The 21,941-nt window shown below is 35.9% G+C and overlaps 3 protein-coding genes and 2 non-coding genes across 9 annotated transcripts; 1 reads left to right on the forward strand and 4 right to left on the reverse strand.

Annotated features, from left to right (window-relative positions):
• Positions 1-650: 650 nt before the first annotated feature.
• Positions 651-2,802, reverse strand: LOC121773649. Its single transcript, XM_042170547.1, has 4 exons — positions 2,270-2,802; positions 1,630-2,079; positions 1,072-1,360; positions 651-981 (listed from the first exon to the last, which is right to left on the reverse strand). The coding sequence occupies exons 1-4, from the start codon at positions 2,687-2,689 to the stop codon at positions 845-847; spliced, it is 1,296 nt and encodes a 431-aa protein (XP_042026481.1). The 5' UTR covers positions 2,690-2,802; the 3' UTR covers positions 651-844.
• Positions 2,803-3,940: 1,138 nt separating this feature from the next.
• LOC121775021 (ubiquinol oxidase 4, chloroplastic/chromoplastic-like) lies at positions 3,941-7,107 on the forward strand. Of its 5 annotated transcripts, none has more exons than XM_042171955.1 (9): positions 3,941-4,269; positions 4,524-4,722; positions 4,903-4,996; positions 5,384-5,499; positions 5,868-5,976; positions 6,295-6,363; positions 6,481-6,552; positions 6,622-6,669; positions 6,737-7,107. In XM_042171955.1, the coding sequence occupies exons 1-9, from the start codon at positions 4,100-4,102 to the stop codon at positions 6,928-6,930; spliced, it is 1,071 nt and encodes a 356-aa protein (XP_042027889.1). In that variant the 5' UTR covers positions 3,941-4,099; the 3' UTR covers positions 6,931-7,107. The 5 variants fall into 5 exon arrangements, with proteins under 5 accessions (XP_042027889.1, XP_042027890.1, XP_042027892.1 ...); XM_042171956.1 differs by having other exon boundaries at positions 4,527-4,722; XM_042171958.1 differs by having other exon boundaries at positions 6,712-6,885.
• Positions 7,108-8,101: 994 nt separating this feature from the next.
• On the reverse strand, positions 8,102-8,227 carry LOC121775639. The gene has a single exon (XR_006045184.1). It is a non-coding gene; the product is annotated as a small nucleolar RNA snoR111 (small nucleolar RNA).
• Positions 8,228-11,806: 3,579 nt separating this feature from the next.
• Positions 11,807-13,195, reverse strand: LOC121773658 (1-aminocyclopropane-1-carboxylate oxidase-like). The gene is made up of 2 exons (XM_042170556.1): positions 13,034-13,195; positions 11,807-12,847 (listed from the first exon to the last, which is right to left on the reverse strand). Exons 1-2 carry the CDS (start codon positions 13,136-13,138, stop codon positions 11,999-12,001), a joined length of 954 nt encoding a protein of 317 aa, XP_042026490.1. The 5' UTR covers positions 13,139-13,195; the 3' UTR covers positions 11,807-11,998.
• A 1,086-nt stretch (positions 13,196-14,281) lies between these two features.
• LOC121775618 lies at positions 14,282-14,385 on the reverse strand. Its single transcript, XR_006045169.1, has one exon. It is a non-coding gene; the product is annotated as a U6 spliceosomal RNA (small nuclear RNA).
• Between the last annotated feature and the right edge of the window lie 7,556 nt (positions 14,386-21,941).

Raw genomic sequence — 21,941 nt, forward strand, 5'->3', positions numbered from 1 at the left:
ACATTTCTGCACATTAAAAAAAAAAAGAAAATCTAATACTCATATATTTGTCTTCTCACGCGTGCACGCGTGTGAACTCTTTCACCCATCTTAGTCCACGATAATTACTAAGTGTAATAAGTTACTTAATAAATACATATTTAAAGATGTGTCTCATCTCCTATGTGAGATAATTAACACTAGTTAATTACTCCCTACACTTTCAACTCCTAGCTTTATCAAAAGCTACGATGTGACCAACTTTAATCCACTATTTCTTACTCACCGGGAATCGGATTTAAGAAAGTGAATATACTACGGTCATCTACGAGGAACGTAGATTGACGCTATATCATTTAATTCTTCAAAATTAAATGTCTCGTCACATTTATTATTGGTCAAACTTCATTGACCGGACATCTTAAAACAAGATTCCAACAATGCATGTATGGTAAGTAACCAAATAGTTTCACTTTATATATTCTTCTCCAAGTATAATAGTAATGCAATATAGAAAAATCAAATATCATCTGAGAATTACGAGCACCCCACAATCATATGCATGTAATTTTATTATTAATAACCAATATTTGAGTACTATATATATATATATATATATATATATTGGACAATAGTCTATCACATAGCACACAAAAAGTAATACAACCATGTTCCTAAAAAGTAATACAATTATCATCTTTAGAGAAAATTAATTATACCATGTCATTCACTACAAACAAAATCAAAGGCTCACAACATACATCTCTACACTTCTAATACTAATAAGTACGTACCCTTGAGAAATACAGCAGTAATTTTCGCCAAAACTGAACCTCACCATTTGAAATAGTAGTAACTCCTAAAATTATGAAATCCCAATAGTCTTGTTCAAGATCCAAAGTGTGAGAGAAAGCTGTATGGCAAATATTGTGTGCAGCCAAGTTCTATCCAGCATAAATCCATACACTGTGATTCCAGCTTTATTGTGCTCAAAATATGTCACTGCCTCAACATCATCAAATTCAAAAGAATCAAAACACACATATATATAATAATTAAATAAAAATACAAATTAATGCTGTACAAACATACCTAGAGCTTGCCTCCTCTGGTAAGAAATAGTATTGACATAAATTGGAACCAAGTTGGTGTTATCCAACACATCATCCCCATCTCCCTCTTCATTATCCGTATCCCAATCCGCCGCGGCCGGAGCAATCTGAGCCGGAGGAGTCACATCGTCCACTTCATCGAACGAGCTTATCGTGGCGCAGGCATGCCATTTCGCCGCTAGAGACGTAACCGCCTGCGCCTTGTGCGTGATCTTCGCAGCACTTCGAAGGCAGATGAAGAGCCCCGTCACCAACGTGATCGAACACAGCTGCAACAATCAAATCTGCTATTAGATTTGTCATTTTCGTCCGTCCGTGAATAATTGTTTAATTTGTTTTTTTACTACTTTAGTAATGTGCCTCACATTTCAATGAACTTTATCTCACTCACATTTTACTATAAAATTAATATATAAAAGTAAGACTCACATCCAGTAACTTTTTCCACTGACTTTTGACTAAAAATCTTAAAATCAGAGCCAAATCAAAGTGAGTCTCTTATTGGCGGACACAGATAGTACAGAAGACGTAGAGTTACCGCGAGTTCCCCTGCTGTGGCGACGTGAACGTTGGATTTAGGATCTGTGATGACGAGCAAGGAAGCAAACTGGCTTATGGTGACGAGGATCAAAGTGGAGAGGATAAACAGCCTAAAGCGGTGGCTTATGATGCGGAGGTTTCTTCTGATGCTGAGATGCTCGACCAAGATGGCTGCCACGTCGGACTCTGTTTCGAAGAGCTGAGCGAACTCGTCGAGCCTGAGGAGCTGGAGGTAGCAGGTGAGGCGGAAGAGGACGCAGACGAGGAAGCAGATTGAGACGCGGTATAGCCACGAGCACATGAGGAGGATGCAGATGATGAACTTGCTCAAGTAGATGTTGTACAAATATGGAATCTGGTTTCCTCCTGTGCTGAACCACCATATTTTGTACGCGGCATCTGCCATGAAACAAGGGAGCACGAACACCGACAAAAGCTTCATCGATGTCTGGTGAAAACCACGTCCCATATCAGGAAATAAGTAAAGTTGACAATAATATATAATTACTTCTCAACTAGTAATAAATAAAGTTGACAGTCTTGATAGCAAGACTGTCAACTTTATTTGACAGTCAAAGTGTCAGAATAAAAGACTCTAGTTGACGGTCATACTGATGTGGAGTTCTGGTGAAACTTACATGAAGCTGGTGAGCATAGCCGTGGCGAACCTTTTCGGATTCTTCAGACAACCTAGTGAGGAACAGGAACCTGCGAAGGCCGTATTTTCGTGCGAAGGAAGAGATGCTGAGGAAGGAGATGGTGGCGAAGAGGGAGAGAGAGAGCTGAGTGATGGCATTGAAGGGCCTCTGGTGGCTGGGGTCGCAGTCGGAGCAGGAGAATACCAAGTGGGATACGAGGGGGAAGCCGATGTTGAGGACGAAAAACACGGACCACGACAGCCAAGCTCGCCACAGACTAGAATAGTCTAGAAACACCCATTTCAGACCCGATCCATAGCTCTTCGTCTCGATATTCGTGTCGTTCCAGGAATCTCGCCGCGATAGATTGGGCTTTGGTTTGTTATTCGGCAGTAGAATCTCTACTACTTCATCCTCCATCTTCCCTAATTATGGAAATATTTGTATTTTTTAATGGATTCTAAACTATTGTTATATAAAGCATTATGCTAATCAAGGTTTGTTTTGATCGACGAATGGGGGAGTAAAGAGAAATCCAGGTGGCGAATTGAGTTGTAATTTATTGCGTTGGGGATTATTTGAAAGCCAATATTATTTGAAAATGATGACATGACATGAAAATGACGTTCAGTTTGTGTAAGAGGAGAAAGCAGTACTACTATAATTCACGGATTGCATGGCGACAAAGATGAGAGTGGCGTTGGGGTAACGCATTGGTTACTTGGATGATGACACGTGCTCAATTATTTAAGGTTGATTTTCCGACAACGACTACTGTTAACTTAAACAAGTGTATGGTCGCTGTACATATGAAATATGATCCACGAGTATAAATATCCAGGTGCCTGATATCACATAAGTATCATATCATCTAATCATGTTCATGATAATTGCTACATACTTTTGTTTTTAAATATTTTGCCGAAAAAATTGCAAATTTTGGTCAATTTAATGTGGCATTTACTATAAAGTTGAAAATAATTCAGTAGTATTATAACATATTGTATTTTTGCAATTATTCCAACTACTCAGTCACATTGATCAGAATTTTTTGTCATTAGACAATTGCGAAAAAATGTACAAGTCATAATATTACTGGTTTTTCAAATATATAGAATGAATAAGAATTTTACAAAATTATAATTTTTTAGTAATTTTAATTTAAAATAATCATATTATTATTTCCATGCAACTCTTATCTTCATACAATTAACAAATTAAGAATAAATTTTCTTTTGTCATAGACAAAACAAAGGCCAGATTGTGCACTGTCTCTTGTGATGCTGGAACATCATTTTACTATGCTGACATTCTTCACATTGAGGCATTATTGATATAAAAAATGTTGAATTTGCTACCTCTTAAAAATATTGAATTTGAAAATTGGAAATCATAGTTAAAATAACATTATTGACATATTATTTTCAATAAATAATGTTGAATTTGCTACCTCTTTAAAATATTGAATATGAAAATTGGATAGTTAAACGTTACTACAAAAGGAACTTCTCTTATAGATTGCAGAAAACATAAGGCCCAGTAATATCCAAATCATTGCCCAACAGACATAAGAATAAAGGCCCATAATCCAAGCCCGAATTGGGCCTTTGGCGGCGGAAGTATGATCAAATATCTCGAATTAATTAGACAAAATCCAATATATTCCGAGGTGTTGTCGCCCCCAATATTCGCACTTCATTTGTCTGACATTGACTGAGCTATTTTCGTTTTGGGTTGCAGAATTGATGTTTGAATTGAATTGATTGAGTCGTTTGAATTGAATATATAGCTGACCCACTTTAGATGAGCAAGCTAGGATAGAAGCAAGTAATGGCGGTTTCCATTTCTCCCCTTCACGTTTCACGAATTTCAATTTCGCCGCCCTTTCTCCACAAATCCAACGCTTTCGGATTTTCTTCTGTTTCCTGCTGTTCCGTAAACCCTCTTCGCCTGTGTTCCGATTTCAATTTTCGCTCTGCCTCGCAACCACGCCCGTCCAGGTAAACTTTAGTTTCCTTGAGTAAATTTTTTGATGGTATAAATATAGGCGATTGATTTGCTTTAGTGGGGGGTTTGGGGGTTTCTAATTGACATTCTTATTATTAGTTATGTTGAAGGAGGCTTGATTTTTATATATAAAGGGGAAATGAATCCTTTATCATCTGATGTATAATTCAATTTGTGGCATTATCATCAGTGGAATCATGATTCTGATTAACACTGTGTTGACTGTGTCCTTTTTTTTATTTGAAAGTAGAAGGTTGGTTAGAGTTGTAGCTACAATATTGCAAGAGGATGAAGAAAAAGTGGTAGTGGAGGAATCATTTAATCCGAAAGGCTTCCCGGAAAAGGAAGGGACATATGGCGCGTCGCCAAGTGATGGTGCCCCGCCCTCCAGTGGTTTGGAGAAGTGGACTATAAAATTGGAGCAGTCTATTAATATTCTTCTCACGGTGAGTATATATTGATATCTATTTACTACTAATGTTTATGTTTGTTGATCTAAATAATCGAAGACATGTGTAATTGATATGATTGTTGAAGTATTCTTTTGCTATAATTCTAGTGTCAGTACTATTTATGGCAATTGTTTTCTGTCTTCAGATTATAATTACGTCCATTTACAATTTTAGGAATCGGTGATAAAGATCCTCGACACTTTGTACCATGATCGTGATTATGCAAGGTTTTATGTTCTTGAAACCATTGCGAGGGTTCCTTATTTTGGTAATGACTCTTTGCACTTCATAGTTGTTGATATCGTAGTTTGAACTCTTTGGTTGATTCTCGCCTGTGTGGTACTTAAAAGAACACTCAGAATGTACATATAACATCAAGATTTTGGTTAAAATCTTCGTACTTTTGTTGACTTTGAGTTTTTGACATGTGTTGGGATTTAGATACTAGAATGAAGATAATATTGCTATTAAATTATGTTCAGCTAAAGAGAAGAGCACTGAATATGCAATTTCATCATTGATGTGTTGGAGATGTCACTCTTGTGCATATCACCGATCTCATTTTCATTACAGAACACAGTTTTTACTGATTTTGAGTAAATAATTTAATTCAATTTTCTTTATCTAATGAGATCTTGTTTTCGTGTTGTGGCAGCATTTCTGTCTGTGTTGCATATGTACGAGAGTTTTGGATGGTGGCGACGAGCTGACTACTTGAAAGTTCACTTTGCTGAGAGTTGGAATGAGATGCATCATTTGCTTATTATGGAAGTAATATTCCTCTACTGGCTTTCTTTATTTGTTATCTGCCATTTGGTCTCGCTGTGTATTTATTCTTCTTGGTAAGATGCATCCATTGAGATGTCTTGAGTGATGTTGAGAAAATTCACTTGTAGTTCACGTAATTTATATAGGCACTAAAGGGTTCGATATTACAGCTTGTCTATTAATTTGAGTGCGTTATCAACCTAGTCTCCACGTTATTACAGCTTGTCTATTTATTTTCTTACCTTACTTTTTCTGGTCGTTATTATCGTTTTCTTTGTTCGCTTGAGCTTTTTTGGTAAGGTCAATTGGACAGTAATTGGTTTAATCTCTTTAGCCTCCTTAACTGAGTTAAAATTTGTTTCTCTTGGCAGGAATTAGGGGGGAATTCTTGGTGGGTTGATAGGTTCCTTGCTCAACACATTGCGGCCTTTTACTATTTTATGACTGTGTTTATATACGTATTGAGTCCAAGAATGGCGTGTAAGTGTTTGATGCTAACAATTCGTTTATTCCTGGCCATGAATTGGCTTCTCGTTTTACTTGAATGTGCGAGCACTTGAACTTCCATATGATCTCTGAAAACATGTTTTAGTTTAGCGGGTTCCCCTAGAGCTCAGACCAGCTGATCTTAAACGATTTATAAAGTCTCACAACCTTTCACTCACTCTTGACTCTCGTATCTATACCCTCATATACATATATAGCGTTCCTTGCGTATTGAACAATTTATGACATCTTCCCTTCATCTAGAAAAGGCTACTTGGTTAAGTTTTATTTAACATCGGTTAATTTCTGCAGATCACTTCTCAGAATGCGTGGAGAGTCATGCTTTTGAAACTTATGACAAGTTTATCAAGAGCCAAGGAGGTATGCAGTCATAACATGATAGTCTTCTTACCTCTGCTTTATGCTCCCCATAAGTGTCGAGTAATTTGCAATACAGTCATACAACTGACTTTTGTTTTCATATACGTCCATTTGTAGACGAGTTGAAGAGACTGCCTGCGCCTGAAGTTGCAGTGAGATACTACACCGGAGATGACATGTACTTGTTTGGTAAGTACACCTTCGCAAGCTGCACTCGTTAAGTTTCACCATTATGAAAGTGTTGCGCCACGTTGTCAGATGAATTCCAAACCTCAAGACCTCCCAATACTCGGCGACCAAAGATAGGTAAGGATATTAATACACGTTTTATGCTATTAGTATATAAAGAAGCTATCTTGTTTCTTGATTCCAGAAAATCTGTATGATGTATTTTGCAACATAAGAGAAGATGAAGCGGAACATTGCAAGACGATGAAGGCATGCCAAACCCATGGTAATCTCCGATCACCCCACTCTTGCACCGGTGATGCTTTGGAAGCTGACGCAGGCTGTATTCTGCCTGAAGCCGACTGCGCAGGCATTGCACCCGGAAAATCAGATTATTAGGATACAAATAAGTAAATCCTCATAGAAAAGGATATGTGCTTATGTTCATCTATCCTTTCATTATAGAAGAAAGGCAATTCACTATTCCATCTCTGCTGCAATGCTCTTCTCTCACATTATTCATGCATTTTGGAAAAAGATATGGAATTTATAAAAAGATGCTTGTTCTGTCCATAACTAATGTTCATTCCCTTTTTTTCATTTTGGTTCATTCATAGTTTATTTTCGTTTTTAGTAACATGATTCACTAATTTGTCTCCTATACGTCCATTCATCAAACAATAGCCTAATTATACTATTTTTTTTGTCTAATTACTTTTTTTCTCTAATTATGAACAGTTCTCCAACTTAGACATCACTAGTAAAAACCACAGATTTTATCATGTTCCCAAACTTTCAATATTTACAAAATATACACATTTCATGTTCTCTATCCGTAAATTAAAGTGCAATTTAACCATTTCAAAATATCCATGATATAAAGTCCGATTCAGCAGTTTAGCCAATTTCCACTCGGTTGATATTTTAAACACCGGATTCCAATTTGTTGGTATATTAAACACTGCCATGTTATGGTAATTTATACACTGCATTCTAATTTGACACTTGATAAAATAAATACTACTATATAATAGCACAAAATTAATTATTATTAGTGGTTTAATTTTTTCAACCAGCAACAAAATATAGTTATATTTCATTTGTTATTACTATATCATATGATTACCAACAAAATATAACATGACATGTCAAAATATAATTGACGTGTTAGAATATAATTATATTGAATCAAAACATATTTTGGTACCCTAAGGGTAAACCTTGAATCGAGAGGTGGGAGTTCAAAATATAATCGAATTTTTTATAGGAAAAGATAAATTTTGTTTAATCGGAGTACTACAAGTATATTAAAAAATATATCAGATTTCGGAATCGAGAAATGGTTCTGTTAATATATTTAGGAGCTAAACATTCAAACTCAATATCCAGTCAAAATCGTATGCACAACTGAAATGAAATTCATCAAAATATATGACTAGATATTTTAGATCTAAGAATAAATTTTTGGTTTCTTTAAAGTAGCAATCGAATTCCGAAGCGGCAGAAAGAAGGCATTTCGTCAAAAATCAATCGAAATTAAAATGTGTAAATCGTGCAAAATATTCGAAAAATGTGGACGAGCAACAATCGAATCGTCAACGGAGAAAATGACGAATGAAACGATATCTCGCCGGCATTGTTATACCTCTTCCTCAAAGACGAGACGGAATCAAGATACCGTCCCGTTCATCAATTACGATTAGAGGAGATTCGGGAAAAAAAACAAAAATAATAACAAATAAACAATTTACGAAAATTAATTGCTTTTGAATGAACAAGAATTCGACGGAGTATGTTTTGATGATGGTGGTGAAAAAACATAGGTTTTAAATAGAGGATTCTGCAAGAACCCTAAACTAGCTAATTATGATAATAGCCCTTCAAACAAGCCCACTCCCTGCGGCCCAAAAAGAGTGGGCCTTCAAAATTATTGAGATTGTGACTCTTAATGAGATGGTATTTTATAGTACTGTGAATTATGTCTTTGGCGATGAGGCCCAATCACTTATTAGACAACTTAGAGATTTGATAGCCCAATTACATCTTTCTATTTTTGAAATATTCTTATAGTTATCAAATAATTTGGTCAGAAACATGGAGTATTTAGGATGAACACTTCAATTTCTTTGTAAACTATTAGTCTTGTTATCAATTACTTATTAAAGTTTATGGATTTTATGATTTATCATGAACGTTTTATGAGATTTTATACATTCAATAAAATAGCTTATGAGATTTGAATGAGCGCTACTGGCCAATTTAATTCTCTTTCAAAAATTGTGTGTCAAAACCCAATAAACTAGAGACAATTTATAAAATGCCTTCTTTTGAAGGAGAAAGAAAAACACTATAGTCTAGATTACATTAAATTAAATTAAATTAATATAGTTGCATCAAATGTTGAATATGATGCAATCGGTTCAAGGCATTGATGTTGTTGTTCGACTCAACTACTCCAAAGTGCAGGCTAGATAGATCTACATATATTGGTCACCAACAGGTTCGAGCACAATTGTCAGATGTGTACCCTTATATCCGCTAGTAAAGACACCATAATGGACATTAAAGAATAATCTTCGACTAAAAAGATAAAATGGACTTGCGGTCTGCAGCCTCCCTAACCTCCAATGACGCTAGACACCTCCCTTGCCGCGCCTCTGCGCCTGCAACGACGTGGACCGCACCCCTCCCGTCTACCTGTTGCAGATGCCCTAAATTGTACAATTATGATTTTGTTGTTCCTAAGTAATGAAGCAAAGTGGAAACAAAACCCACTGTTAATGCAGCACGAGTGAGATTACAATGTCCTAACCATTACTTTAGATACATACTAATCTATTTTATATAAACCATTTCCACTTAATGTTGCGGCGCGTGGTTTCAAATACTAGGCTTCACTCCGATTTTACCTTGTTTTATTTTTTAATATTACTGCATCGCATAGATATATACCTATATTCCTTTTTTTCGTCCGGTCCCAATCGTTTTCTACTTCTTTTAATTTTATTTACGAATTGCATTATCTACTATACAATTTTAACTACTATTTTTTCCTCATTCGCGTTTACTTTATTAAATTACGTATTAAAACTCGTGTCAACTCTAGTTCTATGCGACTGAGGGAGTATTATTTTCAAACATCTTTAATAGATTCCGTCTTAGATCAGCAAATTAATTAGCAAACATAATCTAGCTTATATATCTTGCGTTGACACAATATGGTCCATGCGTTCAAATTAATTTAATTTATTGTTAAATTGGATTGAGAATGAATGAAGAGAAACGAATAGGAAATTAAATACTGCAATAAGAAGAGAAGAAAATGTGAAAAAGAAGGAGAATGGATGAGAGATAAATACTCCCTCCGTCCCGGGCTACTCGCTCATTTCCTTTTCGGCTCGGAGATTAAGGAATGAGTGTATAGGAAAGTCAAAAATGACGGCTGTATGTGAAATTTTTTACTAAAAATGGAAAGAGTGCAAGTAACTTGGAACGCCCAAAAAGGAAATAAGTGCGAGTAGTGCGGGACGGAGGGAGTATAACATAAAGACTACAATATCTATTAAAACTAAAAGCGGCCAAAAAGAATAAGAATGTCCGAAAATAGTGCAAAAGTATCTCAAATGAAAGTGTTTGCTTAGATATCTTTGGTGATATATTTTTTTGCGGATACTGGAAATGTATATGCCACATTGTTCATGGACCTTCTTTGTAGTTCACTATTAAATATACTCCCTCCGTCCATGATTTAAAGACCACGGATATTAAGAAATGTAAAGGGGGGATGGTGGAAAAGTTAGTGGAATACGATTCTCACGTTTTATATATAAGTTTAATAACAGAATGTGAGTAATGAGTATAATAAGTGAATGAAAAGTAGGGCTCGATTACCAAAAATAAAATAAAAAAGTAGTGTGGACATTATTTTGCGGACCGACCAAAATGAAAATTGTAGACATTATTCTATGGATGGAGGGAGTATCATTTATCCTCTTATCTGTCAGCTAATAAATATGGAGTATTTTATTATAAATACGTAATACTATTTTTTATACTACAATTTTAAATATAGTTGGTGCAATGTTTTAAAACTAAATTGAGCGAAAACGGTTTTAAATTTGATAAATTTGCTGAAAATTGATACCCTTTATTATTTGCATTAATACTACTACTCAATACATTGAATCAATGCCGCAGTTTCTCACTAAATTTAATTACCTTTGTGTATAGTTTTGAGGTTCATTTTATGTACTAGGATCTATTTCAATATAAAGCTTATGAAATTTGAGTGCATTTTTGTCTTAAATTCTTTTAAAAAAGTGGAAAAATTCAAACGTAGTTATACCTTTAGTTTGGATACTACCATTTATTTCAAAAATAGTGCGTGTGAAAACGCAATAGTTTAGAGATAATTTATGAAGTGAATTCTTTATAAAATAGAAAGAAAAACACCATAATCTCAATTACTTTGAATTAAATTAATATAGTTGTGTCAAATGTTGAATATAAGGCAATTAGTTCAAGATATTGAGGTCGTTGTTCGACTCAGCTACACAAAATTGCAGGCTAGATCCACATACGTTGGTCAATCAACGGCTCGACCATACTTGTCGGATGTGTGCCCTTGTATCCATTGGTAAAAACACCCTACTGGACAATTAAATAATTCAAAATTCAATCTTCAATTAAAAAAAGGGCTTGGTTAGGTGTTTCGCAACGCGGTACGCACCTCTACGCTGCTTCCCACACCTCCCGTACCGACCCCTCCCCGTGCGCCTCTACGCCGGCAACACCCGGTTGCAGGTGCCCTAAATTGCTCAATTGTGATTTTGTTGTTCCCAAATAATGAGGCAAAGTGGAAACAAAAGCCACTAAAATGCAGCATGAGTGAGATGACTTGTCTTAACCTTTGCTCTAGCTTCTAAACTTCTAAAGTAGTACTACTAGTATTTTATAGTATAAACCTTTTCTACTTAAGGTTGCGGCGCTTACTATGTTTTACTCTGATTTACCTTGTTTCATTTTATATTATTTTCAAACATCTTTAATAGATTCTGTCTTAGATCTGCAAATAACTGTGAGCAACATAATCTAGCTTAGATATCTTAAAATACCAATACCAACACTTCCATCCCATCTTCTGTTCCTGTTGAGGGATGTTGGATTTCAATAATAGGAGTTTGTCTCCACACACATGATTTTATTCCTTCTGTAAAACAGAGTTAACATCATGCATCACTACACACAAATAATCAATCACCAATCAACACAAGAATTTAATAGTAATAGTAACAATAATTAATTATTAGATGAAGAAGTTCCTCACAAGTAGACTAGAAACCCCCTCTCCAAAGTTGAATCATCCCATTCCCACACACTAATCTAGCAAGCACACATACTCATATCATCTAGTCACACACACAAACATCTTTCACAACACAAAACACCATAAAAATAAATAAATCACTCAAGCAGTGGCAATCTGTCCGACGTTAGAAGCAGTGTCAACGTTCTTAAAAGCCTCGAATCTCGGCTCCTTCGCCTGGAACTTAACGCCCGCATAAAGCTTCATGTAGTCCTCAAACACGAACTTCGGGTACAGCTCCTCGCAATCCTCCTCCCCCACCAGCGCAGGCGCAGGATATATCACTGCGTCAGCGCCAGGATTGTAGAAGGACGCGAGCGACATGCGCGTCCCATCCGTCTGCGCGATCACCCTGTGCATCACGCTCTTGTACTTCCCATTCGTGATGACCTCGAGCTGGTCGCCGATGTTGATGACGATGGAGTGGCGCATGGGCGGCACGTCCACCCACGCGCCGTCCTTGAGCAGCTGGAGCCCACTCACCTTGTCGTCCTGGAACAACAGGATGATGCCACCGGCATCAGTGTGGGCCCGGAGCCCTTTGATCAGGTCAGGCTTCGGGCAGGGCGGGTAGTTGCTGACCTTCGTCCCAAAGGTGGGGCCAGTCGAGCCGAGGAAGGCCCTCTTTAAGTAACCCTTCTCCAGGCCAAGATTTTCACACAGCAGATCTAGCAACTCCTCTGCTAGCTTCTCCAGCTTCGCAGCGAACTCCTTCATCACGGCCCTGTACTTCTCATCGAGCTCCGGGATCTCGGAGATGTTGGAGACAGGGCGGTGGCGGAGGAAGAAGGTGCTCTCCCAGTCGAGATCGTCGATCTCGGACTGGACCGCCTGGAGCCCTTTGCTGGCAACCATTTCGTTGAAGCGCTGCTCCATACATTTCCGGTAGTGCTCCTTCGTCAGGCGCTCGACCTTATCCATGAACTCCGGTGCAATCCCGTGATTCACTAGCTGCAAATGTTTAATCAAGAATGTTAAAACTCTTAAATCCGGTGGTGATGATCTTGGCTCATCTATATAAATATAGATAACTGGCCGATTTCTAATATAACACGTTAACGAATTCTTAAATTTAATCAAGTAACACAAAATTTAACGAATTCTTATGCATGAAGAAATTAAATTGAATCAATTTACCTCGAAGAAGCCCCAATTTTCACAAGCGTCTTTGATCTGATCCAGTACTTGGCCTCTTTCTTCGCCATTGATCTTCTCCAAGCTGATAACTGGGAAATTCGCCATTGTTTAATTTCACGTTTTTCTTTCTCTTTCTTTTCTTGTCGTATTTGATGAGTTGATTTAGTCTCTGTGCAGGTAAAGTATTTATAGGCGTGGAAGTGAGATGGATTACGACATTTTCTTAATTATTTTTGCTAATCACATTAATTAAGATAACGATTTTTCCATTCAACGGCCTTCGGAGAACATGCGTTGAGTCAATATGGTCCATGAGCCACCTTCATTTTCCATGTCGTGTTCGAATCCCATTTTTTGCTTTGAAAATTCGGTTTGCCTAAAAAAGTTTATTTCTTCATTTTTAATGGAATACTAGAATATAAATTTTATATAAATATAGTACGAATCAAATATCCGAAATGGACCAATTATTTGTGGGTGTAATAGTCTAGTAGTGTCATTGTACAGTCATCTAGTTATATATCTAAAAAAGTAAGTGGTTTGTTTTTCTATTCTAGTTGGAAATCAAGATTCCTCTTGTAATTTATTTTTATAGAAATGTTAGATTTTGTTATATCTACTTATAGGGTTGTGATCTGTTGCTAATTTTTCTTAAATTACTAACTTGTTAACTCATCAACGTAGTGTATTAAAAATGTCAACACGATGATACTGAAACGTCAACATAAACTTACGTTGATATTTTAATACATTGTGTTGACATTAATATTTAAATGTCAACACCGTTTATTAAAGTGTCAACACAAATATGTGTTGACATTTTAATGTGATCGTGTTGACATTTTTAATACATTACGTTGATGAGTTAGCAAGTTAGCAATTTAAGAAAAGTTAGCATTATAACGCACCCCTAAACTTATATATGGCTAATTTTGTGGATACGTTTAGCAAAACTAAACTCATTATTCATGCACCTTTCATATGGCACCATAGAGAGAGATGCCAATATTCGTGTAATTATATAGTTTCCACTTTAGTAATCATTGAGATTTATACAAAGATTTGTTTGGAGTGAAAAATGATGGTTATGGATACACTTAGTCAAGGGAAATTTATTATTCCTTCATCCAACTTGAGTCACATGACACATACAAATTATAGAGACATCAGAGTATGTAACGATCGTCCTACTAAACAAGAAAAATCATTGCAAAAGACTAGTGTGTAACGAGATAAAGCGTGTTTAGTATAGTAAACTATTTTTTCTCGATATATGCGTGCCATCCTTGCATCAGGGGTCATGTTAATCTTCTTTGTTTCGTTCCAATTTCATCGGATGTCCCCGAATGGATGTGTTTAGTGTATACATTGCACACTAGTTGCTCTTCATAGTCGCCGTGAGGTATTAGTGTTCGTAAAATTAGAAGAATTGCACGAAGTTGGACTCGTTTCAAATATACAAAGATTTCGTCTACCAAACAGGACAATTCATCTCAACATACTAGTTCGTCAGGTTATAAAGCATTTTTGGCATACAAACCCTAGCTATACGAGTTGTCATTCATAATCGATGTGAGATAGATTACACAAATCATACAAAGTTGGGCTCATTTCAAATATAAAAAAAATATCGTTTTTAATTCCAAAATACTAGTTTTGTCAAGCGATAAAACGCGTTTGGTCTATAAATCATATACGAGTTGTCCTTTTATAATCGGTATGAGATATTAGAGTCAAGTTAAATTACACATATCATACGAAGCTGGGCTTATTTCAAATACTATAAAAGATTTTTTTCACTATGAATTGTGAAAAACATGATCCAACTAATACATATAGGAATTAATTAATTGTTGAAAGTTGGAAGTACTTTAGTCCTTATAATATTATTGAGAGATGAGACAATGATATGGGAAAAGAAAAGAATATAAGTTAGAGTGAGAGTGGGAACAGGGTTCGTGGAGCACGTATGTGAATCACATCTTTATGGCCCCTACCACTTTGGATCGACTCTCTCACTGTGGATATGTCGTGTGAAATGGGGCCCTACTACTACTACTCATGGCTTTCTCCTTTCCTTTGCTTAGTTCTTTTTTATCCTTTTTATTCAATTTGCAGGTGACATTAGCTTTCAATAATAATGATAAATAAACATTAGCATTCAATACTGCTGTCGACATACCTAATTTGAAATTTCCATGTTTTATTATTCATTTTCAATATACTTCCTCCGTATTAGTCTAATCGAGACGTTTCACTTTCGCACATATTTTGGAAAACATGAGTAATAGTTAAAGTGAAGAGAAAGTAAAGTAAAAGAGAATAAAGTTATTTTTCCAAAACACATGCAAAAAATGAAATGTCTCACTTAGACTAGACTAGAATGGAAGGAATACTAATTTGTTCACCATAGTACACAGACGATTGATTAAACATAGGGAGTCATGGGTTTCCAACTATTTTGACGTATGATTTAATAATTTCAATTTAGAGAATTTAGAATGGGCTTCTACTTTAGGGCTAAATTATTTTTATCTTTTTTTTTTGCTATTTCTATTTAATTTATGATTAGAGTAAAGAAGCTTTGAATTTTGGTGATTTGTTAAATTTTGATAAGTTGAATTTGATGTGCATTATGATTTTAAAAGAAATCTTAGTACAAAGGTTAAACGCTTTGAATTTGATTTGATTTCTGCTCATAATAGTCTAGTGGGATTATAAATTTCCATCTTGCCCCACATGTATTTTCATGGAAAGGGAAGGAAATATTTCGAACATTAATTGGTCGCATTTCTGGCGATGAAAATTGCAACTTGGGTCCTTAAAATTGTGATGTTTTAAACTATTCCCTCTCTTGTGACTAAAATTCCATTTTCATGAGTAATAATAATATTTATGTTCTTAAAAGCCATATCACATAAGAATCTAATCCAAGACCTTTGGCCTAAAACATTATTACCCTTGATCGACCCACACACTAATTATAAAATTATATTATTAGTAGTAGTATTAGAATCATCGTCATCTAAATCTAGTCATTGTTTTCCTATCAAAAGAAAAGAAATCCATTTGAAAGACAATAGAAGGAAGGATTGTAATGGCGGGAGGACAACACGTTAATTTTCATTATAATTTCCCCCTAGCTTTTCTATTTATATTATATTACTAAGATACTATATTACCTTTCAACTGGATTTATAGCTTAATAATTGCAAATTTAGGTGAGCTGACTCCAATGTTAGCTCATGGGCAGAAAAACTTCATCAACTTCAGACTTCAGACTTCAGAATTGTCATCTATTTTAAGATATCATTAACTATATCTCAACTTTTGGGGAATATATAATTCATTTCAATTATTAGTCTATTATCCATTTTCAGTACTAATAAGGTCATCCACATCCATGTCCAATTATCGTCTCCTCTCTTAACTATTCATGGGTCTCAGTACACTTTTTACCCCATCTCTTAACTAAGAGACAGTACCTGCAACCCTCCATCTCTTAACCTTCTCATCCCTTAACTATTCATTCAATTTCATTTTTTATTTTTATTTCCAACAAATTCAATTAATATTTCATTGAAATATTAAATTAATACTAATAATTCAAAAAATCATTAAAAACCACGAAAATTACAACATCCGAAAATACGAAAAATACATAATTGAAATCCTAATATTACAATTTATTGAAATCCGCATAATCATGGAAAGTGATGCGGTGATCGTCTAACGGTTGCCCAATTTTTATTTTTTCTGATATTTTTCGGATTTTTTTTAAAAAAACAAAAAAAATATTTTTCAACGGATATAAACGACGCCCACTCGCCCCGTCACGGCCGCACGGGAGCTCGCCAGCCTCCTCTCGGCACCGGGCTACTCAACGCGATGGATGTTTGCAGCGCTGGCTCGATGTTGGCTCGTCTCGGCGAGACGAGATCGAGCTGGCAACGAGCCAGCGCTGCGGATGCTCTAATCGCTCGCCGAGACCAAGCCGGCAACGAGCCAGCGCTGCGGATGCTCTAATCATCGATAACCTTCTTCATCTATGCCCACAAGTTATGTATTACCATTGTATTGTAACCCAATAATTGAATGCTACACGTGCAGGCTGCGATTCTAGGCTTACCTGTCATACAACATTAGGATTAATTATTGTTAATTAGGACCGTCGACATTAGTAGCTAATTTGCCGATTTGCTTACAAAAAATAATAAATGTCGGTGGAGTACCACTTATTAATATAAAATTATAAATATATAATGAAAGATTGACACCCATTTGAATTGTTTAGTTAAACGTAAGATTAATAGTACAAGTTTCTAACTTTCTATATTAACTAACCATTTATTCTATTCTATATGTAGTTCAATTTTTTTAAACTTTGTTTACCCACATAAATAGAACCCACATATATATGTGATAGAATATGTTGTTTATTTGTGTGTGAATTAATCAAGCAGTAGAGAGGTCAGGGGCGGACGCAGAAAATTTTTCTTGTAAGGGCTTCGTTGCACACATATTTTATATAGTCAATATATATAATTTTCTCTACTTGAGTGTCATTTTTCACTAATTGTACTTCAACTACATTTTTCCTTTATTTTTCTGTCACTTTACTATTTTTAAAGAGTAGGAATGTATTTTATGGACGGAAAATACAATCAACAAAACTATAGATGTACATAAATATTTTATAGTACATTAAACTAGTATAACATATATCTAACCTAAAGAATGAAACAAATAATCAGCATGCTTCTAATTTGGAGGTTTTTAACTTGAAGAAGAACGAGTTTAATTTAAAGTAGTCATGTAATTATCTTTAACTTCTAGTAATAAAAAAAGGATTAGTTTTTAAAAAGATACTCATCTCTATAAAAATTTTGAAGCTATAAAAATTTTTTTGTCTACGCTTTACACTTATAGTCTATACTCTATACTTATTTAGCCTTAAAAAGTGCTAGTAGCCTGCTATCTATAGTAAATAGGACTAGTAATATTATATTACTAATATTCAATACTCTTCTTCTTCGTTTCAAGTTTTCAACATACAACTGACATTGTTATTTCTTTAAGCATTTTCAGATACTCAAACTCAGCCCTTTTCTTTTATTTATACTCGACGATTTAGTCTTTAGTGGGTTATTTTAGTAAGGGCTATAGATGGCTTCTCAAAATTTTAAAAATTATATCGGTGAAAAAAAACGAAAAATAACATTTGGGTAAGGGCTTAAGCCCCACCATTTGCCTTAGTGTGTCCGCCCCTGAGAGAGGTAATGCTGGAGGCTAAATATTTATTATTCCCTGCTAAATTAATTATTATCCAGTTACTAGAAAATAATATTTCAACAAAATAATTTAATGATAACGTGCTTCACTCGAGCTGGTCTTATTCATAATTTGACCATTTTAGTTTTTGTGAGAACATTAAAATCTTCTTAGTAGTTATTAAATCAGGTTAGACCTTTCAACGATAATATTAACAAAATGTCCATATATTATTAAAAAAATTATGAAGAGTAGAACCTTCTTTGACCAACCATAAACTATCTCAAAACACAAACAATCTTATTCACACCCACAAATTCTATTTTATTTTCTTTAACAAATTTTGTCTAACAACATTATATTAAGTATATTCAAACACGTGTTAAATGTTGTTTTCCTAGCTAGTTTAAAGAAGTTAATTTATCAACACCGTTTTCTGACTCAAGTAAACATAGACAATGTCTCAAAATTTAAAAATAAATGTGATCATTTCGTAAACATATACAATGTCTCAAAATTTGAAAATAAATGTGATCATTTCGTTTTACGACACTATATAAGAATCATGATGGTAGATCTATACTTACATATGAATATTACTCCATTTACTTTAACTCTAAAAGTGGTACTATAATATCATGAATTTTGAAATCGGTTTTTATTTTCCACAATGGGTCATGCAGTGAACCTGCTATCTTACTTATTGGTACATATTATATGTGGTTGTTCCATGTGTCTACACATATGGAATACATTAATATTAAAACTAACAAAGAAAACATATAACAACTAAAATTAATAAATACAAACAATTAACTTAACAAAATAAAATTCTTGAAAACCCAGATAAGAATGTGTAAATTGGGTGATGAATTCACTGCAAATCGAGCTGGATCAAATGAGAATCTATCTGGCGAGCTGAAACCCTTCAGGAGCCGTCGGATTGCGAGATCATGGGAGATTGAATTCTGACCGTTCGATGCTTTCGACCGTTAGCTAGTTTAGTTTTAAATAGCAGTTAGTTTGTTGTTTTGTAGCTCGCTCGGCAATTTCATTCCATTCAATATAAAATTTCTTTTCTCCAAAATTACTCTCTCAATACTCTCCGATCAAACACACATACATTCAAGATTCACACACACAAAAGTTTACAATTGGCGCCGTCTGTGGGAAGTGAATTTCAGAATCGTGTTGAATCTTGAAAAGGGAGTCGAATCTGCGAAGAAGGATGGCTTCACGTTTTGAGGCGGAGAAATTTACAGGCAAGAACGATTTCGCACTCTGGAAGATGAAGATGAAGGCGATGCTTACGCAGCAAGGTCTTGCGTCGGCTCTGACACCGAAGGAGAAGGGTGAAGAGGACAAAGATCTCGATGAAAAAGCAATCCAGCAACGTGCGGAGATTGAGGCAAAGGCGTATAGCACAATCGTTCTATGCCTTGGGGACAAGGTCCTGCGGGAGATCGCGAGGGAGACGACATCCGCAGGTATAATGGCTAAACTAGAAGATTTGTATCTTACTAAATCTCTGGCGAATAGGCTGATTATGAAGCAGCGGTTGTATTCCTATAAATTCTTGGAGGGAAAAGGAGTGTTGGAGCAGTTGGAGGATTTTAGCAAAACGATTGATGATCTGGAGAATATAGATGTGTCGATTGGCGATGAAGACAAGGCGATTCTGTTATTGAATGCGCTTCCATCTAGTTATGATCAACTCCGTGATGCTATATTGTATGGGCGTGAGAAGACTGTGACATTTCTTGAAGTGCAGGCTGCTTTGAGATCAAAAGAGCTGCAGAGTCATGAATTGAGGTCAGGAAATTCAGTCAGTGAAAGCTTGAATGTGAATAAATTCAAGGGGAAGAAGCCATACAAGAAATTCAGTGATACTCCAAAGCCTGCTCCGAATGATCAAAAGGAAACAAGATCCTGTCATTGGTGCAAGAAACCTGGCCACTTGAAGAGAGATTGCTATGCTTGGAAGATGAAGCAGCAAGAAAGTGGTGAAAAAGGTGTGAATTCTATCGAGGAAGTAGATGAATCAGAACTTCCAGTGGCACTGAATGTTACAGACAAGAAGGAGGATGGATCTTGGATTATGGACTCGGGTTGTAGCTTCCATATGAGTCATAATCAGTTTTGGTTTGAAGAGTTAAGGGAAGCATCAGAATCTGTTGTCCTGGGAAATAATCAAGTGTGTGCAATTAAGGGAATTGGCACTATCAGATTGAAAGTTGGAGATAATTGTCATATACTACTGACTTCAGTGAGATACATTCCAGAAATCAAGAGGAACTTGATATCTTTGGGGTCTCTTGAGAGAAGAGGATGCAGATTTGTGTCTGAGGCTGGAGTAATGACTATCAGTAAAGCAGGAAAAACACTGATGAAAGCAGAAAGGAGGGGAAGCCTATATTATATGACAACAACTGTTCAAAGAAATGCAGAGAATGGGACACATGTTCTTGTTACTGAAAGCATGGGGTTGTGGCACTCTAGACTTGGCCATCCAGCCATTGGGACTGTGAAAGAAATGGTGAAGAAGAGACTTATTCAATGTGATGAGACAGAAGATGATGATTCAGTTAGGTGTGAAGAATGTATATTGGGAAAGGCAAAGAAATTGAGCTATCCGAAGGCCATTCACACATCCACAAAGCCACTAGATTATGCTCACAGTGACTTGTGGGGTCCATCTCAAGTTAAATCAATTGGAGGTGGAAGATACTACATGAGCATCATAGATGATTATTCAAGAAAGATATGGATATTCATATTGAGGGAGAAGTCAGAAGCATTCACTAAATTCAGAGAATGGTGTCTAGAAGTGGAGGCAGAAAAAAACACCACTTTGGGTTGTTTGAGAACAGACAATGGTCTGGAATACCTGTCAAAAGAATTTGATGTTTTCTGTAAATTGAGAGGAATTAAGAGACATAGAACTGTCCCTCTCAATCCACAACAAAATGGTGTGGCAGAGAGAGCAAACCACACTATTTTGGAGAGAACAAGATGCATGTTAATATCTTCTGGTTTGGAGAAGCGGTTTTGGGCAGAAGCAGCTTCTACAGGAGTTGTATTGATGAATAAATGCCCCACCTCAAGTCTAAATGGAGATGTGCCTGACACAGATGGTATGGTAGGAAATGCAGTTATGAGCACTTGAGGATTTTTGGCTGCAAGGCTTTTGCACATGTTAAGCAAGGTAAGCTTGAGCCAAGAGCTATAAAATGCATCATGTTAGGCTATCAGCCTGGAGTAAAGGGCTATAGACTATGGAGCATTGAGCCAAGAAATGAGAAAATTGTCATTTCAAGAGATGTTGTGTTCAGGGAAATTGATATGCCTTTCAAGAAAAGGCAAGATGTGGCTGTAAGACTGAATAGTTCTGAGATCACTGAGTTTGAGGTGGAGAACCAAGGAGTCCAGACATCTGAGCAGATTGGAGAAGCTGATGCATCTGAGAATCTGCATACACCTCAACCAGCTCATCAGACTAACCCTGAGATTGAAAACAGCTGGAAGTTAGCTCGAGATAGAGCTGGGAGGAATCTGAAACCATCAAGAAAATATTCTGATGCAGAGTATCTATTTTTCTGCTTGATAGCTGCTGAGGAAGTAGATTACTCTGAACCTA

The sequence above is a fragment of the Salvia splendens genome, chromosome 17, assembly GCF_004379255.2.
Source record: "Salvia splendens isolate huo1 chromosome 17, SspV2, whole genome shotgun sequence".
NCBI lineage: Eukaryota > Viridiplantae > Streptophyta > Magnoliopsida > Lamiales > Lamiaceae > Salvia > Salvia splendens.